Below are 24,597 nucleotides of genomic sequence, written 5' to 3'. Positions count from 1 at the left end.
AATGGCAAGAGAAACATCTGAACATTCCAATAGTATATAAATTTTTTTTTCTTCACAGATTCCTAACATTTCTCCCTCTTACCTACCCTATAAGCAATGAGTAATAATTTCAGGAAGGCTTCTGCCTATTCTAGAGGCATAAATATCGTGCCTGAAGGAGTATTCTTTTTTTGCAAGTTGTAGAATTTCTCTTAAAGCAATGGCAATGAAAAGTATACTGATATAAAAAAGAAAAACAACAACAAAAGTATGGGCAAATATTTAAATGTGGTGGTACCAGGAAACAGTCTTACTTGACACAGATAAATTGTGATCTATAATGAACATGTAAATGAAAAGGATACAACTCAAATTCAATGTCTGACATATAGCAGGAAGGTAGGTCTGATAATTTTATCATCTGCACAAACTCTAAAGCAGGGCCATAATAATGAAAAACCTAAAAAAGAAATTAAAATTATGTAAGACTTTAAATACTATAAATAAAATGAAAGTGAACAAATTAGTGATCAGGGTTTAAATCTTTAAAATGGGTCTTAAAAAGCATGTATTTACATATTATGCAAGGCAAACACCTAATTCTCTATCGCAGATAAGAATTTCTTCCATATCTATTCTACTTTTCCAGGTGGAGAGATATGGAGATTTCTTACTAACTGGAAAGAGTTTTAAGAGGAGGAAAATGAGTATAGAAAGAGGGAAGCAACACAGGACAAGAGTTCTCAACTTTTCCTGTTTATCTCTAGGAAGACAGACAGATAAGCCAGGAGGCTAGGATGTCGAAGAGAGTCTGCGAAACTGAGAAAGAGAAAGAAAAGACACTCCAGGGGCTTCCCTGGTGGCGCAGTGGTTGACAGTCCGCCTGCCGATGCAGGGGACACGGGTTCGTGCCCCGGTCCGGGAAGATCCCACATGCCGCGGAGCAGCTGGGCCCGTGAGCCATGGCCGCTGAGCCTGCGCGTCTGGAGCCTGTGCTCCGCAACGGGAGAGGCCACAACAGTGAGAGGCCCGCGTACCGCAAAAAAAAAAAAAAAAAAAAAAAAAAAGACACTCCAGGATGAACTCTGTCATGCTGAGATAAAAAAAAAAAAAAAAAAAAAAAAAAAGTCCTTGGAGGAAATACTAAAGTAATTAAAAAGAGAACTAGTAAAACAAGAATACTAATTAACAAAGAAAGCTCCACTCAGAGAAATAAAATTCAGTATTTCTTTGGATACTCTAAAACTAAACTAAGACTAAGCTAGTGAAGAAGGTAATTCAAGAGTTGGGGCTAGAGTGCTTCACAAGAAGGGCAAAGAAAAGCAAACACATCTTCAAACACACAAAGTTTTAAACTTGCAGAAAGCTGAGCAATTTCATCATATATGATTATGTGTATGTATGTGTATGTACACATAAATACACAACACACCTAGTGTGTATTTATATATATATGTATGTATGTATGCATGTATTTGTTTATGCATAGAGAGAGAGGCTTACATTTATTTAAGACGTTGAACCCTAAATTTCTCTCAATAGCAGCAAAGATCAGACACATTATTCATACTTGAATGGTGTACTACCAAAGAAGAAAAGTTAAGGTCATCAATCTTATGATTATAATCTTTAGAAAAGAATTTAATATTCCTGTGAAAGATGGTCATGGTAAGTTACTTAAAGTAAGTAATTCTGAACTATTAGGAAATGTGTCAGCATCAGAAGTATGTCTTTTGTACCACCCTTTGATCAGAAAATATTACCCATCAATCTGACATCCTTGTAACCTCATTACCACTATGTTTTGCACATTCTTGAAATGCATCCTTCAAAGTGAATTTCTAAAGTGCTTCTATATAAATACTTCTTCGTATACTATTTTTCCAATGTGAAAAAAAAAAGCCAACCAAACCCCTTTTAATTATTATACTTTATAATTACTTGCATTTTAAGAATAAATCTATGGAGACATGGGACAAGAATCAATACCTCTTAAACTGTAAATGAAGCAAATGTCAGGTACTATGTTAGATGCTAATCTCTTACTTCATTAACCCTCATAACTTTGTAAGATAAGTGTTTATTACTATCTCCATTTCATAAATGAATTAATCAATCTACCCAAGGTGACAATACCTCATAGGTGACAAAGTCAGGTTTCAAACCCAGGTCTACCTAACATCAAAGCCTGTTCTCTTTCCACTGTATCATACTCCCTTCAAACTGAGTCTTAGAAAGGTCACATGGTAAAGTTCAAATCAAAAGTGGTTTCAGGCCTATACTGATCTAAAGTTACGATCGTTCCATTTTGAAAACAATTTAAAACAATGATAGTTTTGCCAACATTCAATACTGATAATACAGTATAATTTAAGCACTTAATTATAATTATAGTAAAAGTTATGCAAGTGAGCACACTTAAGCACATATATTAGTAATGTTAATTGAAGATTCAAACATATCTTATAAAAATAAAATATTCATGAATAGATGATTGCAAAAACAATTAAACATAGATTACCTTTGGCAAAATACTCTTATCCTTTGATGGTATTATCTTTTTGTCAAGAAAGCAAGTTTTTAAATTAGATGTACTAAAATTCTTAGATGTGACTCCCTTTAAACAAAATTCAGGAAAACTAATTTCACATCCAAACTGAAAAGAAACGAAGAGAACACAGTTACAGGCATCATGAATTAAGTTACAAAGATTAATACATCTTATTGCAATGTAAAAGTTAAGAGGAAAACCATATGTAAATTTATTTTTGATCTTCAGTTCAAAATGCAGTTGTTCCATTTACGTACATATCATTCGTATTTCAACTTTCACATGAATTTTTCATGAAAAGCTCTCCTTGGCCTTTCACTAGCCCATAAGAGGATACTAAGCCCATTCTCCGCAACCAGAGAAAAAAGCAACCCCCTTTACATAGAGTTGTTCAGTACCTGCTTCCTACTAGTCTTAAGTTCTGCAAAAATAGAACTTGCCATTCACCACTAGATCCGTAGTGCCTCACACAGAGTTTGCTTTCAATATAAATTGTTGATAAAAAGATCAATTCCTGCAGAAGTAGTAATAATAGGGGTACTAACAGTAATGGTAATGACAATGATAGGTAACACTTACTGAATGGTTACTTTGTGCTTTAAATAATTTAAACCTCATAAAAATCTGAGTTAGGAAGTACTATTACACCTGTCTTACAGAGAAAGATAACGGTGGCACCAAGAGGCTAAATATTACCTAACATTTCACACAAAACTAGCAAGAAACAGAGCTAGGATTTGAATGTAGGCAATCTAACTCTAGAATCAGATGTCCTTAATCACTATAATGCCCCTAGGCTAAAAGCTATTCTCCACCAAAAAAGGGATTTCAAGTTTTAAATGCAGCCTGGGGAGATATGGACATTTAATTTCTTATCCATAAAAGAATAAAAGAATCACAGAACCCTGCCATTATCTGTCTGTATGTAGACATGCAGTTTCAAAAAATGTATACAAAAGTAATTCTCCTAGCTAATTGTATCCTGCATTCTTCTAGTAGGCTATATGACTTGTTTACCCTAAAACCACTTGCAAAGAAGATTTATCTGCATATTTAACTTCCCCGACATAAAGAAGAGTTGGCGTGCAAATCAACAAGAAGGGCCCAGCCACATTAATTCCTGTTGTCTTATTAGAAGTTTTATTAAACTATAATTAAGAGTGAATTGAAAAGGAAAAAAAAGTCTAGTAATTAGTACAATAAATCTTTACAGGAACACAACGATCTACTCGTGCTCCCATACTAAACAAACATTAAGAAACTTTCTTTTAGTTTTGCCTATAGACAGAAACACATAAAATACCAGGAACACTGATTTCAACATGGACATAGCTTATAAAAACCACCAAACATATTCATTCACAGTAAGGGATCGCAAAATAGAATTGGAGCCTCATAGAAATTTAACATTAGCGGGGTTCCACTAATCTAATATTCTCACCTTATAGTTGAGAAATCTGGGGTCTAGTAAGGTTAAACAAAAAATTGTTCAAAATCAGCTGGTTAGCAGAAAGCACTGATCACTTAAGGTGGTATCATAGGTAAGAAAACATGTTCTAAGCAGTTTTCCAGGAGTTTACATATGCGATGAACTAAAGCACCTTGGATAAACATGAACTCAACTAAGGTTAAATTCTGCTTTAAAAGAATGTTACATTCTAGAACTGCAGTGCCCAAAACAATCACAGTCACTATTTAAATTTAAATTAATTAAAGTAAAATATAGTAAAAGATTCAGTTCTGTGTTTGAAGTAGTCAAGTATAAAGTGCTAGTAGCAACATGAAGCCAGTGGACTATTGTATAAGGATAAATTCGGAACATTTCCATTAATGAAGAAAGTTCTATTTAGATAGTGCTTTTCTCAAACATCTTTATATGGTACCTTTTCATTAGGATTCATTTAAACTATCTGTGTTGTAAATAAGGTCGAAAGGCCTGCTTTGCAAACTGTGATAACAGAAATCCACTTACCTTCCTTTCCCATATCTGAATCTTTCCCCTCCATAACTCCTTTGAATCAATAGCATCTCTGAGATCTTGTAAAGATACAATATTAGCAGAAAGGATTTCGGCAATTTTCTGACAACTTCTATAAATAAAAGTTTATGATAATTAAATAGAGGGTTTTAAATTTGACTTAGATTTAATGGTAATAGTTAGCTACAAGACAAACAGGCAAAAATGCAAAGTTTATATTGCTGCTTTTATCTACTAATATTATAGAACATGCATTAAGTCAGTCTCTGAAGAAGTTGCTATCATGTGTTCATTTAATCTCAACATCCTCTTGAATTATGAGTAATTACCCTTAATACTATAGTTGAACAAATTTTCCTATTATTATTTATTAGTTTTAACGTCAGATATACACATACGTACACACATATTCACAGATTGAATGAATTCTTATCTTCAAAAGGAGAACTGCTCTCCTAAATTGTTCCCACACAGTTTTGTATGGAATTTCATAATAGCACTTATCACAGACTATCATGACTATTTGCATTCCTGTTCCTCCCTGTATTTCAATGAAAAAGATCAAATCCCACTTTCTTATTATCAGTATATATTGCTGTGCTTGGCATAAAGATAGTGCTCAATAAACGATTGCTGAGTGAAGAAAATCATGAAGTTAACAAATCCAATACTCATTTAAGGATCAAAACTGTAATACACAGTTGATCCTTACTAAAATGTCATAAAACACAACAATATATATTTATTTCTACATTGCACATAAAACAAAAAACAAATATAAATTATAATATAAATCATTATAAATCTGGTGTATCCATGTATCCATGGTATTTATCACAGTGTTCACTGGATAATACAAACCTATTTAAAAACACACAATGTGGGCCTCCCTGGTGGCGCAGTGGTTGAGAGTCCGCCTGCCGATGCAGGGGATACGGGTTCGTGCCCCGGTCTGGGAGGATCCCACATGCCGCGGAGCGGCTGGGCCCGTGAGCCGTGGCCGCTGGGCCTGCGCGTCTAGAGCCTGTGCTCCGCAACGGGAGAGGCCACAGCAGTGAGAGGCCCACATACCGCAAAAAGAAAAAAAAAAAAAAAAAAAAAAAAAAAAACACACAATGTGTTTGGAGAATTAATGCTCAATAATAGTTGTAAGAAAGCATCAATAACATTTACTAAAAACTTAAAACTTCTCAGAAATATAAAGTATGAAATAAAAAAAAGTGTAGGTTCTTCTCAACAGATAAATCTCTAATCACAGTATGACATAAAACTATCTTGTCACATTTAAAAAAATCTTCAAAGGTTGGGTCTATTAAAAACAGGGTAGCAAGTTAATTGTAAAAGCAGACAACACAGATAGTAGTCAAATATGAACAAAGAAGCTTACGTTTCACAATGATTTCCTGCTATGGTAATTTTTGCTGAATACCATTCCTTCAAATGTTTTAATGCTCCTATAGTAGGCAAACAATCTCTCAATTTAGGCGGATCTTTGTCAGAAGGCAACAGTATTATATCTATCATTGCTCTACCTAGAAAGAGATAAAGGCATTTTTGTAATTTTTTAAAAACATTTTTATTTTATATTGGAGCGTAGTTGATTAACTATAATTTTTTAAAGATGTTAGATCTGAAATGTCTCAAAACAGTACCCTGAACAACTGAATTTTATGTTTATTTAGAAGATGAAGAAGGATTTTAACTTTAATTTCTGAAATTCTTCAGAACAATATACATCTTCAGGAGTTCAAAATTTTTAAGTGTTCACATTTGATTTAAAGCCATGTTACCTTGAAATAGCTAGCATATGCCAGAAAAACAATGAACTATATCATAATTACTTGCCAATTATGTGCCAGTGGTTAATTATACATTGCTCTTGAGATCATCAATGCTATTGTACTGAACAGAGGGAAAAAAACCTGTGCAATTCATTATGTTCTTCTATACTTAATTTTGTTATACAAAAGGGAATGAATTAGTATAAAACTGTAATGTTCAAATAAATTATTTCTCTTTTTAAAGAACAATAAAACACTCAGAAAACTCAATTATACTGACAACATCATTGGTTCCTGAGAAAGAAGGTTAACTTCATGAAACTTTTAATTTTATAAAATGATAAATTTTACTGAAGGACCAGAAAAATCAAAATGAAACAGAAACCAAATAAAAGTTTGATAATTAAAGCATTCCAATTTGCCAAAATAGCAACTGTACATTCCATATTTTGCACTTCATATAAAAATCTGACATGTTTATCAATGTATTCAGTTATCTTCCATATAGGATCTTTTATACTAAAATATAATCTTGAATATAAGGATTAGACTGTGAGCTATAAAGTCCTTTATGATAATCACATATGCTTTACTCATCATTGTATACTCAGCTCCTAGTACAACGCCTGACATATAATAGACACAACAACTATCTGCCTAATAAATGACCTCCAATAATGAAAATATTCAGAAAAGTATTCAAAAGTATTTGTGGATGCCAAAGCGTACCAAGCTTTAGATGAATCAGCTACTTGAGTCACACAAAGAAAGATTAATTTAAGACAAAATACAGTTTTAAGAATAGTATGATGCAGTATTTCATAAAATATGCTTTCTATTATAGGAAAAAAAATGGATTGTGCAAAAAAATGCTGAGTCAAGGGCTTCTTTTACTGCATGACTTTCTATTTGATAATATGTATAGTGACTTCACACCATAAAAGTATGTTATCCAAATGATCTAGGTTAAAGAACTTCTTTTTCCAGGAGTTGCTCATGGAAGTAGAGTTCTATAGAACATTGTGGAAAACAATGGTATATACAGTGCAAAGCTGCTTCTTCAGTAATAACTGAAGAAGGAAACAAATGAGTAATTTCCTAAGTTCTAATTTTTGTCTAAGTAAATGAAAACAATTAAGAAAATTGTGACGTCTCAACAAAGTACTTTATTAAAGTAGTAGAGTATGTTTTTTAACAACTTCATAGAGAAAATTTTTTTCATTTCGAAGTTAGAAGTGAGAACACGAGCATAAAGAATGAATTTATCACTCATTCACAGCAAGTGTAAGATAAGGTACAAATTATTTAAAGTAGTCATAAAATATTACCAGGAGCAGGAAGTTTGTCTGATAACTGATGCAAATTTTCCGCAGATTCTTCATATAGGCTAAAATAAAACAGTAGGATAGGAAAAAATATATATACACACATTACATATAATCCTAATAGGTAATATTAATTAAATGGATCTATGTGCCAGACACTATTAAATACTTAGCATTCAGCATTATTTCATTTGATCCTCATGACAATCCTATGAGGCACTACTATAATACTATTTTTATCCTCACTTTAAATAATTCACCTAAAGTCCACATAAGCTGTAGGTGTGGAAGCTAGGATTCAAACCCTGAGTCCAAGTTCTTAGCCACATCCCCAAAACAAACAAACAACATTAACAAAAAAGGGGAAAAAAGCCCTCCTTAAATTATATCTAGTATATTAAATATAAATCATAACTAATAGACCATTTTTATGAACCTTAAAAGTAAGGTATTACTAAGTATTTAATAAAGAAGGCTACTGCTTTTCTCTGAATGACACATAACAGCCCTGACAGGAAAATATGATACTCTCCTCCAATTCTTTAAAATCTATTCATTTTACCCATATGATGAATCTTTTTTTTCTCAAGATAGTTTATTATATAACATAAAGGTATTTAAATCCTTTATTATAAACTCACCATTGTCTAAAAAACTTAAGGCGCCTTATGGTAAAGTATAGTTTTCAAGCTCCCTCTTGTGGAAATAATTATTAGGTCACTTACTAGAAATAATCACTTTTATACTTGCCATCTTCTAACAGTGGTGAGAAAACGTATAGAATGGTAAGAGCCCTAAGGCTAGAAGGCATCTTAGAAATCATCTAAAAGGATCTCAACACTTTACAGATGAGAAAATAAAGCACCAGAGAAGTGAAGTGACTGGCCCAAGATTATATAATTAGAGACAACTTCTATTAGCCTCTGTTACAATGCCCTTTCTATGGTTCTACAATGTCTCCCCTCATTAATCAGTATAAACAAATATGATTTGAAAACAGGAAAACACAATTTGAAAATCTGCAGCAATTTATAGAAGTATAATATTTGAATATTAAAATAAAGGAGTTTTTTATAATGAAGTATTACAGAAGACTGGAATGACAAGAATGAATTATGGTTCAGAGATGGTATATTTCATGAAGAAAAAAAATTATCAAAACTCACATCACCTGGATCATCTTATATACTGTACCACGATTCAAAAAACCTAAAAGTGAATTCAATCATCTACATACACCTCAGAAACTATGGATTTTAAAGGTGCCTGAAATGCTGAAGATACATATAAATTGAAGAAATCACATATTTCAGTCTCAAACAGCAAAATGAAAATGATACTGTGGTTTGAATGCCAGTTATTAACCTTAAATAAAGTTTCTATTCAAGCTCTTGAAATATAACATCAGGCAGAAATTTGCTTCAAGGAAGTGACACATTAATAAAAATATCACTTTTTATGATTCCTGCAATTTTGCAAGCTTAAGAAGCTAAACATTTTCAGATACCAATTTGTGCATTTTAAAGAATGTTATTCAAATAAAAGGCCCAAATTGCCTGTCTTCCAAAACAAAGAGTTGAAAATTTGAATTATGTAAAATTCCTTCACTATAGCTGTTAACATATCAAATCTTCACTCTCACGGCTAAAATACTATTTAATGTCAAATATTTTAAAGACATGATAGAAAGTACATAAGCATACTCAGCCAAGGATAATGATTCTCTGCTATTACTATCTTCTTCCTCAAAACACTCAACAGCACTCAAACATTCTTCGATATTTCTTTGAAGAACATCTTCAATTTCATCTTTTTCCACACCAAAATGTATCTCTTCCCAGTCAGAACTACAAAACTAATATATCAAAAGATTGCATTAAATAATGGGTTCATGGAATTATTTATATTAACAAAGACATTCACTAGTGACTATTTTCTTATTTATATTACCTGATAAAATCCACATATTGCCTGCACTGCAAAGAACCACTTCCTGGAACCTGGTATACTGCCTACCAAACAGCCTTGAAAACAAAATCATACTTATTAGAAGAAAGGCATACCACAAAGAAGCAGATGTTATAGCATATATACTTAGAGGGTTATGTAATTTTAATATATATATATATATATATATATATAAAAAATATGGATCTTTAAAAATCTCTGCTAAAAATTCAAACAGGAGAATCTGCCTAAAGAGCAAAATTATTCACTCGTTATGAATACTCTGCTTTAGTTCATCACAATTCAAAATCTACATCATTATATTAATCATCATGTCAAACACTAAAACCTACTATAAAGATGTTGAAAAATACACCCACTCGATTACTCTTGAGTAGTACAAAACCGTGCAAGTCATTTTAAGGAAAATGGTTCCCTCGTCAAAGACCATGAAGGTTTGGTTCAGCCTTGCCAAAGAGAGAGGAGTTAAAGAGTAACTTCAGCCTAGAGATAAAGAAGATGCTCTTCTTGGAGACTGGAATATTCCATGAAGATACAAAATTAAGGGTCACCCCAGGGAGCGAATCAAAAGAGCAATGAAGAATTTAGAGCTACGTACAGAAACTGTATTCAAAAGAGGGAGAAGGAGAAATGTGATAACTGAGCTGAACTCATGGAAGCTAAGAATGATGCTAAGTGCCTATTACCAATTTCTGCCAAAATCTCAGAAGACTTTACCTCCTACTTCCTTAAGAAAATAGAAGCCGGGCTTCCCTGCTGGTGCAGTGGTTAAGAATACGCCTGTCAATGCAGGGGACACGGGTTCGAGCCCTGGTCCGGGAAGATCCCACATGCCGCAGAGCAACTAAGCCCGTGCACCACAACTATGGAGCCTGCACTCTAGAGCCCACAAGCCACAGCTACTGAGCACACATGCCACAACCACTGAGGCCCACGAACTCTAGGGCCCCTGTGCTGCAACTACTGAGCCCACGTGCTGCAACTACTGAAGCCTACGGGCCTAGAGCCCGTGCTCTGAAACAAGAGAAGCCACGGCAATGAGAAGCCCGCGCACCACAACAAAGAGGAGCCCCTGCTCACCGCAACTAGAGAAAGCGCATGCACAGCAACAAAGACCCAAGATAGCCAAAAATAGATAAATAAATTTATTTTAAAAGTTAAAAATAAAAAAAGAAAGAAAACAGAAGCCATTATAACTCCCATAACACCCTGTCAGCAAACATATTGCCCTTCCTGCATTCCCATTAGGTCCTTCATCATTTTTCCCTGTTACATGTAAGAGGCACTACCCTTCCGATCAAGGTTATCCCTCAGACTTCTGCCGGGACCCCAGGCCACTGACTTTCCTGCATCTTCAGTCTCTCCTTCTCTGTCATTTCCTTCCCATTAGCATTTAAATATGCACAAGTATTTTTCAAATTATTTTTTTAATCACTTTTAAATTCACCTCCCTTTTCCAGTTACTACTATATCTCTTTCTTTACTCTTCAGGAACATAAACTTTCTAAAAGCACTATCTACACTTGACTGTCTCTATTTCCTGTTTACCTTTTCTATTCCCCCTCCTAATCCAATTTAATCTGTTCTTTTGTCTCCAACATGCCACTGAAACTACACTCACCAAAGTCACCAATGACTAATGTGTTTCTAAATCTAACAGTTTTTAGTCCTGTTGGTACTTGACCTCTCAACGTAAGACTAAGAAAGGAATCGAAAATGACACATTTGACTACTTTCTCCGGAAAACACTTGCTTTCTGTGGAACCTATCTTTCCCGCTGCTCCTTCTCATTCCTTTAAAAACTGGTGTTCAGCTCCTTTAAATACTGGGATTCATTTCAAGATTTTCTGCTATTCTCACTATCCAAAACAATCTCATCCTTTCTCATGGCTTGAACTGACATCTATATGTTGATGATTCTATAATCTGTTTCTCCAGCTTCACTCTCCTTTGGAGTTCCAGACACATGTATCCAACGTTTACAAAATATTTTCACTTTGCAATCTTACAGGCAACTAATCACACGTTCTTAATTGAACGTGTCACAGTCCATCAAAATCTTTCTTGCAATACTAGTAGTACTGACTTAAATTATACCAACTTGAAAAATTAATGAGTATTACCAGCACTTGGCAAACTGGCTAAGGTAGCATATAGATATTAGAAATAATTTCCCAAAGGTGACAGTTGAAACCCAAGAGACAGGTTCTCTGATGAAAGAGAAAGGAACAGATTGTACAGTCATGAGAACTATAAAGGTATCAAAACAAGCACACTCTCCCTGACATCTCCAGAAACTTCCTTCAGCTTTTAGACCTGTTTTGATATCTCCTTTTTTCTGAGCCTCTGAAAGACACTCTCAGATAGAGGCCAAGAAAAGGAAGAAAAAAAGAGGATAACTAACAAAGATGTAAACACATGGATCTGTATAATGCCAATAAAAACCAAAGGAGAAAAGATTTTTACAAAGTAAAGAGTGTTCAAAAAAGTCAAATAGTTTGAAAAAGTTAAAGCAGATAAGAATGGAGAAAAGATTACTGAGTTTAACAATTATGAAGTGCTTTTAAAAGAATCAGTAAGAGGTAAGGATGGAAAAATAAAAGGTAAGGAAATGGGTATAAGATTAAATAATGTATTTGTACTCAACGACAAAATCACAAATCCTCCTTATAATGCCACATTACTCTATCTTATATGGAGCTGAAGATGGGCAAGAAAATCTCATGAAGGGAACAAAACTCAAGCTGAGACCCTAAAATAATTTACATAACAACTTTATGACATCCAAGCATCAGGAAGAGAAGGATAGCGTCTTTTGCGTTTTGTATTTCTTTCATTGCTTCCCTATCCCAGTAACTTGTACACAGTCAACAAGTGTTTCTTGGACTCCCATGTGACCAGATTAATTAAATTTATTTCCAATACAAATGCTGTGCCAGCGAAAAGAGGGGTTTATGTTTTACTTACCAGGGAAGGTACTATCTTCTGGATTAATTGAAGAATTAATGCTTCTTTTCAGGAGGTGATAAACATTTGCTGCTCTTAAGTCTGAAAAAGAAAAAAACAAACTCAATTGGGTTCAAGAGTTACATAATGTAGACCTATTCCAGTTTCACCATCAGAGATTCTCAAGTACACTATATTGTACATAAAAGAACTACACTCTGGGGCTTCTCTGGTGGCGCAGTGGTTGGGAGTCCGCCTGCCGATGCGGGGGACGCGGGTGCGTGCCGCGGAGCGGCTGGGCCCGTGGGCCGTGGCCGCTGGGCCTGTGCGTCCGGGGCCTGTGCTCCGCAGCGGGAGAGGCCGCGGCGGTAAGAACTACACTCTGTTCAAGTTTTGATACAATAAATCTAAAGCAAGCAGAGAAAATAGGTAAAGCTCCCGGTTTCCACATGCCTGCCAGTTAACACAAATACAAAATTCCCCCAAAAGAATAATTTTAAACGGAGAAGGAAAATCCTGTTACAATACTCCGTACACAACCCCATACACTTCCTCCTCAAAGTGCCGCTCTATCAAAACAAGCTAAATAAAATGCAATACAGATTCTAGACAGGAGCACCAAAAAGCAGTCCATTCTCAAACGATCGTACTTGTCTTAAATTTATAATTTGTTTTTTAACTTAGTTAAAAAACTTAGTTTATATGTGGAATGTCTCCTCCCGTTAGGATCTAAACTCTAGGAGAGTAAGATCCTTTTCCATCTTGTTCCTTTCTGTATTACCTGCATTTGGAACACAGGAGGCAGAACTACCTATTGAATGCATATATGTCCAAAGAACAGAAATTCCATTTCCAAGGCGTAGGGAATTTATTCGGTTAAATATTTACTGTGTCGGAAACTTCTGAGCGCTGGAATCTTGCATCCACAATTTTGTCCCTATTTTTTCTACGGAGAAAATATTTTTTCAGCCCTTACCAGGTCGATTGATCCCAGATAGAGTCACAGCTTCCTGGGACAACCCCATACAGGTCACTCCAGCAGAACTTGATCATAATTTTTTTCTCCTCCCTGCAAGCCGTTCCCGCTCTTTCTCAGCCCAGCGCTTACCTGGCTGTTTCTCGGTACCCTCAGCGGACGAAGCCCCTGGCCCATGCTCCGCCACCGCACCCGCCGCCGACGGGACTTTTTCTTCCTCCCAGTTCACTAGGAGTAGGTACCGGTCCATCTCTCAGGGCTGAGCCCCCGTTTCAGGACTCTGCTTCCACATCCAAACAGCCCCGCGCTACTGACGCACTTCCGGTTCCTTCTACTTAGGTCGGCTGGAAACTGTGTGCTCTCCATTGGTTTTCCGCAGCTTTTCCAGCAAGCGAATTCTTTTCGGGGGTTATTCTCTCAATAACTAGATCATTTCCTCGCTTCATGACGAAACTGCTACGGTGGGAAGATTGGAGGAGATGCAGGAAAAGCAGAGAAGCAGACGAGTGCTGGCTTGTCTAGGATCTATCATGTTCGGCTACATGCGTTTCCCGCCGGGCCCTTGATGCTGAGGGACAGGCCTTGGATCCTGGAAAAAAGACTGTTCTGCTACTGGGGAAACATGTCGAGTTTTTCTAGGGCGCCCCAGGTGAGAAAGGACTCTTGTAGCTCGATGGCATTCATTACGCTGACAGAAGGAGGTCGGATTTAGTGAAACTGAGTAGGATGGGAAGCCGGGTCCTTGGGCCAGGAGATGCTTCGGTGAAGCACAAAGGGTGGTGATTCTGACCACCACTTGCTGTCGTTTTCTTGGTACTCCTACCCTCCCCTTTTCAGTCAACCCCTCTCGTGTTTCTTCCCCCGCCCCCCCCCCACCACCGGGAGGAAGGAGGGAAGGTCAGAGAGGTAATAAGCTGGATCATATAGTGCATTGTAGACTATGGTAAGAGTTTGATTTACTGAGCAAAATGAGAGTAACATGATCTCGCTTAAGTGTTAAAAGGAGCACTCCGACTGCTGAGTCGAGAATAGACTGTGCAGAGATGGAGATTGGTGGAGAAGAGAAGCAAAGAATCTGTTTGGAGGCTATTGAAATAATCCAGGCTAGACATGATGGTGGCACAAACCAGACTTAGTAACTGTGTAGTGTTGAAAAGTGGTCACGTTCCGTTTGAAGGTGGAGCCAACAGGATTTCCTGAAGGACTGTATGTGCGCCGACAGCAAAAGAAAAAACAAGGATTATTCCAGGGTTTTTTGTTTCAACAACCGGAAGAACGTTCCATCAACTGAGATAGGCAAGGCTGAGATTGAAGCAGGTTTCAGGAGGAAGAGCAGGAGTTGGTCTAAGCTGCCTCTTAGTCTAGTCCTGCTCCAAGTGTGATTCCTTCCTTGGATTGTTTGTTACCTGTCCCTAATGAGGTAAATACAGGAAGTAAAATTAAACATTAAAAACTGTAGCAGGGCTTCCCTGGTGGCGCAGTGGTTGAGAGTCCGCCTGCCGATGCAGGCAACACGGGTTTGTGCCCCGGTCCGGGAAGATCCCACATGCCGCGGAGCGGCTAGGCCCGTGAGCCATGGCCGCTGAGCCTGCGCGTCCGGAGCCTGTGCTCCGCAACGGGAGAGGCCACTACAGTGAGAGGCCCGCGTACCGAAAAAAAAAAAAAAAAAAAACTGTAGCAATTTGACATTGTGGCAGTATTTTAATTGTTTTATCAAAGGTTTTGTTTTTTGTTTTTTGTTTTTCTATCAGGTATTGGTCTGCAATGGATTGGGGAAAGACTAGTCTTTTGCTGCATATGGTTTAAGAAGCACTGTAGTGTATATGCCAGGTGGGCAATTGAAATCAAGTGTAGAGTTCAGGAAAGAGGTCCAGGCTGGAGATGTAAATTAGGGAATCATAAACATACAAATGGCTTTTAAAGTTATGGGTCTGGATGAAGTCTGTGTGGAAATATGTAAAGAGAAGAGAGGAGGGCCAAGAACAGTTCTGGAACATTTCAACATTTCAGAGGCAGGAGAAAGAACTAGCATGATAGGAAAACAAAACAAACAAAGCAATAGAGGGTGGTGTCCTGGAAATCAAGTGAAGAAAGAATACCCGGGAGAGGGGAATGATCAGCTGTATCAAAGACTTAGAATTGACCAGTGGATTTAGTAATGTGAAGGTCATGGTAAACTTGACAGGCAGTAGTGTGCTGGTGATGGTGTGGGAAGATAAAAGCCAGGGTGGAGTAGGTTGAAGAGAGAATGAGGAGAGACAAATTAAAGTAAAGACAACTCTTTGCAAGAGTTTGCTACAAAGAAGAGGAAAGAAATGAGGCAGTCGCTGGTAGGGAAGGGAGGTCAGGAGTTTTTTGGGTTTTTTTATGGATAATTTTAATAATACATAAAAGTAGATATCACCCAATTTCAAAAATCTCACAGCCAATATCATTTAATCTGTACCCCCATTCATTTCTTTCTCTTACTTATGAATTTGAGGTAAATCTCAGACTCATTATTTCATCAGTAAATATTTCAACATGTTCTTTACAAGATAAGAATTTTTTTTAATCCCATTACCATTTATCAAAGCTAAATGGAAATTTAACAGCAATTCCTTAGTATCATCAAATATCCAGTATGTGTTCAAGTTTCCAATTTTCTCACACATATCATGTATATTATATAAATATGTAATATTTTTACAGTTTCTTCCTTTGGATTAGGATCCAAAGTAGCAATAAGTTGCTATTTTTTTATGTCTCTCTTAATAATAGGTTCCTTTTCCTGTCTTTTTTTCTTACAGCTTATTGAAGAAACAAGATTGTCCTGTAGACCATTGAATTGAATTTTTTTTTTTTTTTTAGTTCATAAGCTGAGAGAAGTATGGAAAGTATATGGGCTAGAAGCTCTTTATTTGCAAAGGACATGATCATCTATGTAAAAAATGGAATTTACAAAAATTACCAGAACTGATAAATGAGTTTAGCAAGGTTGCAGGATCCAAGACCAAAATACAAAAATGTAGTGCATTTCTGTATACTAGCAACAATCAGAAATTTAAATTAAAAATACAATACCATTTACAATGGCATCAAAATATATGAAATAAACTTGACAAAAGATGTAAAAGGGGAATGGGGTAGAGACTAGAAGAATGAGAACAGGAAAACAGCAGATTGGTAAGCAGTTTTATAAGCTGATTTGAGATTTGTGATAATTAAATTTAAGATAAAACCAGAGAGCCTAGTTGTACTTTTTCCAGCATTGTTTGGCTGCTTGTGTATATCCATAGAGAAAGCATCTGATCAAGATCTTTCTGGCCTGTGCTTTTCTTAGAGTTTGAAGGCAGTGATGGACACTGCAAAGACAGCGGTTTAGTCCTGAGGCAGCCTAAGATGTCTATCTAAGGCAGTTTTTTAAAATTTAAGTTTATTCAACATCATCCATCTCTGCTTTTCCAGCTACATTCTGCTATTTAACTCTCCCTTGGAATTAAACTCCTGAATAGTCTTCAGTTCGTAATTGGCCACTCATCTTACAAAGTTAATGTACCTTCCAATCTCAAAATATTTTTGAAGACCTTCATAAATAACTTCTACTTTCATAAGAGCTTTTCATGACCCCTCCAGATACTATTCTATATGGTACAAAAAATATAAGTCATAATGTAAAGGGAAATAATATCTTTGGAATGTTTTTAAAAGAGCATAATCCATATTGCTAATAGAAAAGCAGGCAGGAAAGATTACTGTGTTAATCTTTGCAGAGTAATGAGAACAGATCCCCCTTTTCCAGAAATAGAAATGAGAACAAAACAAAAATATTATTTAGTGATAGGATCTTTTTTCATAATAATTATTGATGTTAACTGTAGATTACGTGTGATGGTATATAATAGCAAACTCAGTTGTTTCCATTTAATTAGAATTTTCTTTGTTTCCTCTTCTGTCTTTTCAAGCAATGGGCCACTTTTGCTCGAGTTTGGTATCTCTTAGATGGGAAAATGCAGCCCCCTGGCAAACTTGCTGCCCTGGCATCAGTTAAACTTCAAGGATTGCATAAACCTGTGTACCATCAACTGAGTGAGTATCATTTTAGACCTATTATTGGTAATCACAGTTTTCATGTCAGGATAGAATTTTGAAGATGTTTGGGCTGGGTTTTTTTATTTTTTTTATTTTTGGTTGTGTTGGATCTTTGTTGCTGCGCGCGGGCTTTCTCTAGCTGTGGCGAACGGGGGCTACTTCTTCCTTGTGGTGCATGGGCTTCTCATTGCGATGGCTTCTCTTGTTGCGGAGCACGGGCCCTAGGCACGTGGGCTTCAGTAGTTGTGACACGTGGGCTCAGTAGTTGTGGCTTACGGGCTCTAGAGCGCAGGCTCAGTAGCTGTGGCGCACAGGCTTAGTTGCTCCACGGCATGTGGGGTCTTCCGGGACCAGGGCTCGAACCCGTGTCCCCTGCATTGGCAGGCAGATTCTAAACCACTGCGCCACCAGGGAAGCCCTGGGCTGTTTTAAGGATCTCTTTTTTCCTGAGGATCCCGTATTCCATTCTTGCTAAAAACCTGTTGTGGGCGGGACTTCCCTGGTGAAGCAGTGGTTAAGAATCCGCCTGCCAATGTAGGGGACATGAGTTCGAGCCCTGGTCTGGGAAGATCCCACATGCCGGGGAGCAACTAAGCCCGTGCACCGCAACTACTGAGCCTGTGCTGTACAGCCCGCGAGCCATAACTATGGAGCCCGCTCACCTAGAGCCCGTGCTCCACAACAAGAGAAGCCACTGCAATGAGAAGCCAGTGCACTGCAACGAAGAGCAGCCCCTGCTCGCTGCATCTAGAGAAAGCCAATGCACAGCAACGAAGACCCAATGCAGCCCAAAATAAATAAATAAATTTTGAAAACAAACAAAAAAACCTGTTGGGACACTAAAATGAATTTGGCTTCTTCATAGGAAAACCGTATTGACCACTTTGTCTAAGACAACCCCATTTTATGCCATTGCCCCAGCAAAAGGATCAGTAGCCCCTCCTTTCCCTCTCATAATATCCTGATTTGGACTTTAAATGTTCACTCTTAAACATGTTTCTTCATGTGGCAGCATGCATTTCAATAGTTTCTGAAAATGAGCAAATAAGCTTGCCCTCTCTTCTAAGAAACCCTTTCCTCCAGAAAGATATGTAGGGCTAGCTACGCATGGAAAGTTACTTTTCACTGTTTTGAATTAATAGATTTGATCTTCTGTGTCCTTTTTCCAAAACAAAACAAAACAGTTACTTTCATACTAAAAGCCTTCTGCTTATCACAGGTAGTTTTTGACTGACTTCACTTTCCTAGGCACTTCCTATCCACCCTGTTAAGATCCAAGTATCAGTTCTTACTCTTCATCTTGCTTGACCTGTCAACAGCACTTTTTGTAGTTGATCATAGTTTAAACTTTATTTTGAAACATGAAATATACAAAGATATATTTAGATAGATAGAGATGTATTCCTCTACCTATATATAAATATAGATAATATTTTAAAGAAAATTAATAATAATGGTGGTGAAATGAATACCCATACACTCAGCATTTGGGTTGTTTTCGGGGTTTTTTTGCCGTTACAAACAACATTGCTGGGGCTTCCCCGGTGGCGCAGTGGTTGAGATTCCCCTGCCGATGCAGGGTACACGGGTTCGTGCCCCGGTCCAGGAAGATCCCACATGCCGCGGAGCGGCTGGGCCCATGAGCCACGGCCGCTGAGCCTGCGCGTCTGGAGCCTGTGCTCCGCAACGGGAGAGGCCACAACAGTGAGAGGCCCGTGTACCACAAAAAAAAAAAACATTGCTATCAGTATTCTTGTACCTTTTCCCCAGGGCACATGTGGAAGAGTTTCTCTGAGGTCTGTCTGTAGGACAGGAATTACTGGGTTTAAAATGGGAACCTAGTTAGTCTTTATATGCAGGTGTTTTCATTATTCCTCATCTCAGTAACATTGACATTGTCCTTCTTTTTCGTTTTGACTACTCTGGTAAATGGGATATGCTCTTTCTTTGTGGTTTTAATTTGCATTTTCCTGATTGCACATGGAACTGAGAATCTTTTCATTTGTTTATTGGCCTTTTATCATTTCCCGTTTTGTGAAAGTTCTGTGCATTTCTTTTTCCCATTTTTCCACTGAGTTGTTTGTCTACTTCTTTCTAACTTTTATTATAAAAATTTTCACATTTTCAGAAAACTTCAAAGAGTAGTGCAGTGAATTTCTCTATACCAGCCACCTAGATTACACAATTATTAATATTTTATCATATTTTTTACTCAATGACTTGAAAATAAATTACAGATATCATTATACCTCCCCCTAAATATTTCAGCATATGTCACCCAAGAACAAAGATATTCTCCTATGTAACCCAAATGCCATTATCACACCTAAATATTAACTTTTATAGCCCTTCCTGTATATATGGCCATCGTTTGTCATTGTTTTTCTGGGAAATTGTATGTCAGTTTTCAAATAAACATGTTTACAGTGATTACGAACACATGAAACATACTTAATAAATGCTGATTAAACCAGTATATGTTAGAAAATACTTAAAACAACATATTTGTAAATTGAAAATTGTGTGCAGTTTGTTTTGATTTTAGTGACATCTTGACATGAAAAGTCCAAAGTTTTGCTGATAAAAGCCAAATATTAAATATAGTGAAACAAAAATGCAATTCAGTCTTTAAGAGGTAAATTTCGAATTTCATAGAAAAGCTATTCTCCATTACCAGGGAAGGATGGCCCGACAGGCAGCCGCAAAAGCTCCTCTGGTGTTCTAGCAGCACACTTATTCATCAGTACTTAAGGAATACTTTTGCAGTAAAGACGTGCTTGTAAGGAAGCAGAACTTTAATTCAGTGGACAGATAAGTGCTACACTTTAAGAAGAATTAGGTGGCTACTACTGATTCCACCTTCTCCCAAATTTTGTGAAAGGAGGGCATTCTTCTCCTAACTCCAGATCATCTCGATCTTGACCCAGACCACAGTTTCCATAAAAAAATAACCTTATAAGTGTAACGTTGGTTTGCCACAGCATCTCACAAAGTCCATGGACCTGTATGTATGTTCAGATACATAATGTATACAATATTTGAACCATTTTATAGGCACTCCCTTCTCCTTCTGATTAGAGCTGCCCTCCTGAATGGGAGACTTGGGAGCTCTTTGAACATGTTTGCTTTTCACTGATACAGGAAAAGGAAGGCCACTTGGTGATTTTTGGATTGTGCCGTATTCTTCTTGAGGACTCCATTCTTCTCACTGCCTACAAATTAATCAGTTGAGGAGGACCATAAGAGCATTTAAAAGAAGCAAAGGGAAACCTTTCTTAAGCATTATCTAAAGTTATTAGATCATCTTAAAATACTTCTGGTGCACATGGAATGAAATCAAACGAAAGTTTCACACAGTTCTTAAAGGTTAATGTTATGAATGTTAGCACACCAAACAATTCTAACAATTCACTAGTCTAATCTCTAGTATTCTGCCTTGCATTATTTATTTAAATCTTTTAAGGATTTGTTAGAAAAAAAAGTTTAGAATGCTCTTCTTAAAGTTACGCAGCTAATGTATTTTTCCCTCTTACTATTCAGTTGTGTCAGTCTATTTCAAATGTTAACTCTGCGTCGTTTAAAGTTTACAGTCTTAATCACACATTTATTCTTCATCTCACTCCTAGAATATCATTGTACAAAGCACTGAAGCTTTTTGCTCCAGGTAATATCTAGAACGCATGCCTCTTTTAGAAGGAATATTTACATATTATCATAAATTTGAACAACACACCTTGTTCCTCTCACAACATCTTTACACTCAGTAGATTTTGTGGTAACTTACATGATCATCTGTCACATTAGCCCTGCAGAACTTCAGGGATGCTAAAAAAAACGTTGAAGTAGGCATTTGGACATTTGTCCTTCAAGGCTGGAAACAAACATAAAGGTCAAAGCCAACCTTTGTTGCCTATCACTAAATTGGAACAGCTATTTTTCAAACGTTTCTCAAACCAAATCTTGTAAGGAAACCCAATATGTAAAAGCAGTGTTGCACTGGATGAAGGAGACCTTAGATTCCCTGACATAAACCTTTGAGTTTTCCCTTTGATTGAATTAGTTTGAATTTTATTTGGCCATTTAATTTAGCACCTAATATTGTAAAAAGAAATCAAATAAGGTCAGAAATCTAAGTTGATAAATTTTTGTAAATAAACTCAATTCCTTTTTCTAAAAATTGCTTATTACTAAACTTTAACTTTTAAAAAAAAGTTTTTAAGTTTGAAAGATATTAATTAACTTCCACCATCTCTTGATCAGGCAGTAGAGTTCCAATTTATATGTATTTGGTGCATATTGTAAAATGCTTCAATTAAAATTTTTAAATGACATATATCCATTTATTTGGATTAACAGAAATTTAGATAGAAATGATTGCACTGTATCCAGGATTTTAGGCTTCAGTCATAATATTGGCTTTTGTTTTAATACGTAGTGCAGTTAAAAAAGATTTGATTGCTGGTTGGTTTTAATTAGAGACAGTGGAGAAGTGCTTCTAAGAATTATTAAATACAGTAGAGATTTGGCATAAGTTATTAAGGGAGAATAACTTTTCCCAGATTAGGTGTTCATACCTTAGAGCTGAAAGAACATGATTTTCACCTGATTTGTGGTATTCTTTCTAATGTCCCTTGAAAGATCCCCTTTGAAGTAAAAATGTGTTTTGAATGACGCAAAATGCTTTTTGCATATTTAAAGCTTAAACAACATTTACAAAATAAATTCAGGTTTATTAGAAAGTTAAGGATTCCATTTTTCCTCCAAATAGGTGTCACAGAAAGAGCCTGAACAGAGAGTTAAATACCTTGGTGTGAGCTTTGACAAATCACTTAATCTTAACAAGCCTTAGCTTCTTCAACTGTTAAGTGTCCGGTTGAAAGCTAATGTAATTTCAGCATTATTTGGGACTGTGTAGGTATCTTCTCACCCTCTTCATTTGTTCTTCAGGTTCATTTGCCCAACTGCCTTAGTAGCCCACCATGGGTCACTTTTGGGAACTTTAGTCACTTAATTTGCCAAATAGTCAAACTTTCCTTTTCAAGCAGCTAACAGCAAGCTTCCCATTCCCAGATCTTTCCCTCACACCCTGGATTCCCTTACACTTTAATGAAGGCAACTCACCTGCTTTATCCTCTTTCCTTTACCCTTGTCTTATATAAACTACAAACTTCTCACTGATGTCATTCAAATTCAAGCTCTGCATAGACTCTTATAATGTAATCTTCAGTTTTGAGATACTGTACTTATTCATACTTATTTTTTCAGTGGTGATTTTGTTTGTTTGTCTTTGTTTTTGTTTTTTGCGGTACACGGGCCTCTCACTGTTGTGGCCTCTCCCGTTGCGGAGCACAGGCTCCGGATGCGCAGGCTCAGCGGCCATGGCTCACGGGCCTAGCAGCTCCGCGGCATGTGGGATCTTCCCGGACTGGGGCACGAACCCACATCCCCTGCATCAGTAGGCGGACTCTCAACCACTGCACCACCAGGGAAGCCCTCAGTGGTGATTTTTTTTCAAATAAATAACCTTCAAGAATCTTTTGAAGTTTGTTTTTCTATTAGTAGAATAGGCACTCAATAAATGTTTCTGACTACTTGATTTTGTCATGTACAGTGACTTGTGAAAACTTACATGTTGACCTTTTAGGTTTTTTTTTTTAGATGAACAGTCAGGCCTAGGGGGTACTTTTCACTGGAAAATTAATCCAAAACATATATTTTGATTTTCAGATCATCTGTTGCATCAAGTATATGTGTACTCATAGTTGCTAGTGGCGGTTTAAATTTAACTAGTTAAATGTGTTTGGGAAAAAACCTTGGGTTAGTAGTTAAGCATAAGATCCTAGTATTCTTTTCTCTGAATTTGAAAAGAATAATCAATTGTGATGTTTTACATTTGTTTCCAATTTACCTGTTGGTAAAACAAACCATTTTTCATCTATATGCATATTGTTTTCATTTTCTCTTTTATTTTTAAGGGAAAATTTGTATGAGATATTTAAAAGTGGTGAAGTGTAATTATTAATAGTACATTTTAATGAAGTGTAATTATTAATCGGCAGAGAAAATAGGAGTAACAGTAGTTTGCCTTTAAAAGATGTGTCATTGTTATTGGAATCTTTATTGAATTCTCTTTTACGTCCAGTGTTGAGATTTTCCAACTGTCTAGCCAATTCTTTCTATGCTTAGATGTTATGTGAAAGAGAAACATAAATCTATTCAATGATTTTGATGATGCACTGTGACTTGCTTTATATTGTTTGATGTGTTTTTGTTTGTTTGTTTGTTTGTTTGTTTTGCGGTACGCGGACCTCTCACTGTTGTGGCCTCTCCCATTGCGGAGCACAGGCTCCGGATGCGCGGGCTCAGCGGCCATGGCTCACGGGCCTAGCCGCTCCGTGGCATGTGGGATCCTCCCAGACCGGGGCACGAACCCGTGTCTCCTGCATCTGCATGTGGACTCTCAACCACTGCCCCACCAGGGAAGCCTTGATGTGTTTTTTGGACTTTGATAAGCTTTATAAAAAAACAAGCTCACTTTTTCTTAAAGTCAAGAATTTTCATATAAAATCTTTTTTTTTCCTTTTTTCTTTTTAAATCTAGGTGACTGTGGAGATCATGTTGTCATAATGAACACAAGGCACATTGCATTTTCTGGAAACAAATGGGAACAAAAAGTATACTCCTCACATACTGGGTAAGATAATGCTTTTGTCAGGGAAGATAGGCAGTTGAATATATTACTTTAAGAATATTATTGGTCTTATTTAAAAGAAAAAGGTTTTTTCGAAATTTAAGAAAATACGAGTTTTGTTCATGCCACATGTATAATTTACTCAATCAAAAAAACCGCAATACTGTACCAAATACTCATGATTACCTGAGAATATTTGTTTTTCCTGGAAGCTTTTCATATAACCTCTCTGATCTAGATTCTTCTCATTTTTTAGTCAGTCTTCTCACTTCTTTCTTTCTGTTTCCTATAATTCATCTTACTGCTGTTTCCAGAACCAGCTTGGACTTCT

At 36.6% G+C, this 24,597-nt stretch overlaps 2 protein-coding genes across 4 annotated transcripts in view; one reads left to right on the top strand and one right to left on the bottom strand.

The window, feature by feature from the left end:
* MTBP (MDM2 binding protein) overlaps positions 1-13,803 on the bottom strand; it is a 70,224-nt gene extending 56,421 nt beyond the window's left edge. For both annotated transcript variants that reach the window (XM_081258578.1, XM_081258579.1), the window contains exons 1-9: positions 13,637-13,803; positions 12,550-12,630; positions 9,565-9,638; positions 9,318-9,469; positions 7,618-7,676; positions 5,896-6,040; positions 4,503-4,620; positions 2,501-2,635; positions 345-439 (exon numbers count right to left, since the gene is read on the bottom strand). In XM_081258578.1, the coding sequence (XP_081114704.1) occupies positions 345-439; positions 2,501-2,635; positions 4,503-4,620; positions 5,896-6,040; positions 7,618-7,676; positions 9,318-9,469; positions 9,565-9,638; positions 12,550-12,630; positions 13,637-13,754 (977 nt within the window). In that variant the 5' untranslated portion in view covers positions 13,755-13,803. The remainder of the gene's footprint in view (positions 1-344; positions 440-2,500; positions 2,636-4,502; positions 4,621-5,895; positions 6,041-7,617; positions 7,677-9,317; positions 9,470-9,564; positions 9,639-12,549; positions 12,631-13,636) is intronic.
* A 167-nt stretch (positions 13,804-13,970) lies between these two features.
* The window catches only part of MRPL13 (mitochondrial ribosomal protein L13), a 37,785-nt gene continuing 27,158 nt past the window's right edge, over positions 13,971-24,597 (top strand). Inside the window, exons 1-3 of one of the 2 annotated variants that reach the window (XM_081258581.1) lie at positions 13,971-14,153; positions 17,449-17,572; positions 24,176-24,269. In XM_081258581.1, coding sequence (XP_081114707.1) covers positions 14,070-14,153; positions 17,449-17,572; positions 24,176-24,269 — 302 coding nt within the window. In that variant the 5' untranslated portion in view covers positions 13,971-14,069. The remainder of the gene's footprint in view (positions 14,154-17,448; positions 17,573-24,175; positions 24,270-24,597) is intronic. The other variant, XM_081258580.1, reaches the window with a different exon arrangement.

The sequence above is a fragment of the Mesoplodon bidens genome (genome assembly GCF_964165515.1).
Source record: "Mesoplodon bidens genome assembly, chromosome: 16".
NCBI classification, from domain to species: Eukaryota; Metazoa; Chordata; class Mammalia; order Artiodactyla; family Ziphiidae; genus Mesoplodon; species Mesoplodon bidens.
The sequence above is the reverse complement of the archived record's forward strand: the minus strand, read 5'-3'. Positions and strand labels throughout refer to the sequence as shown.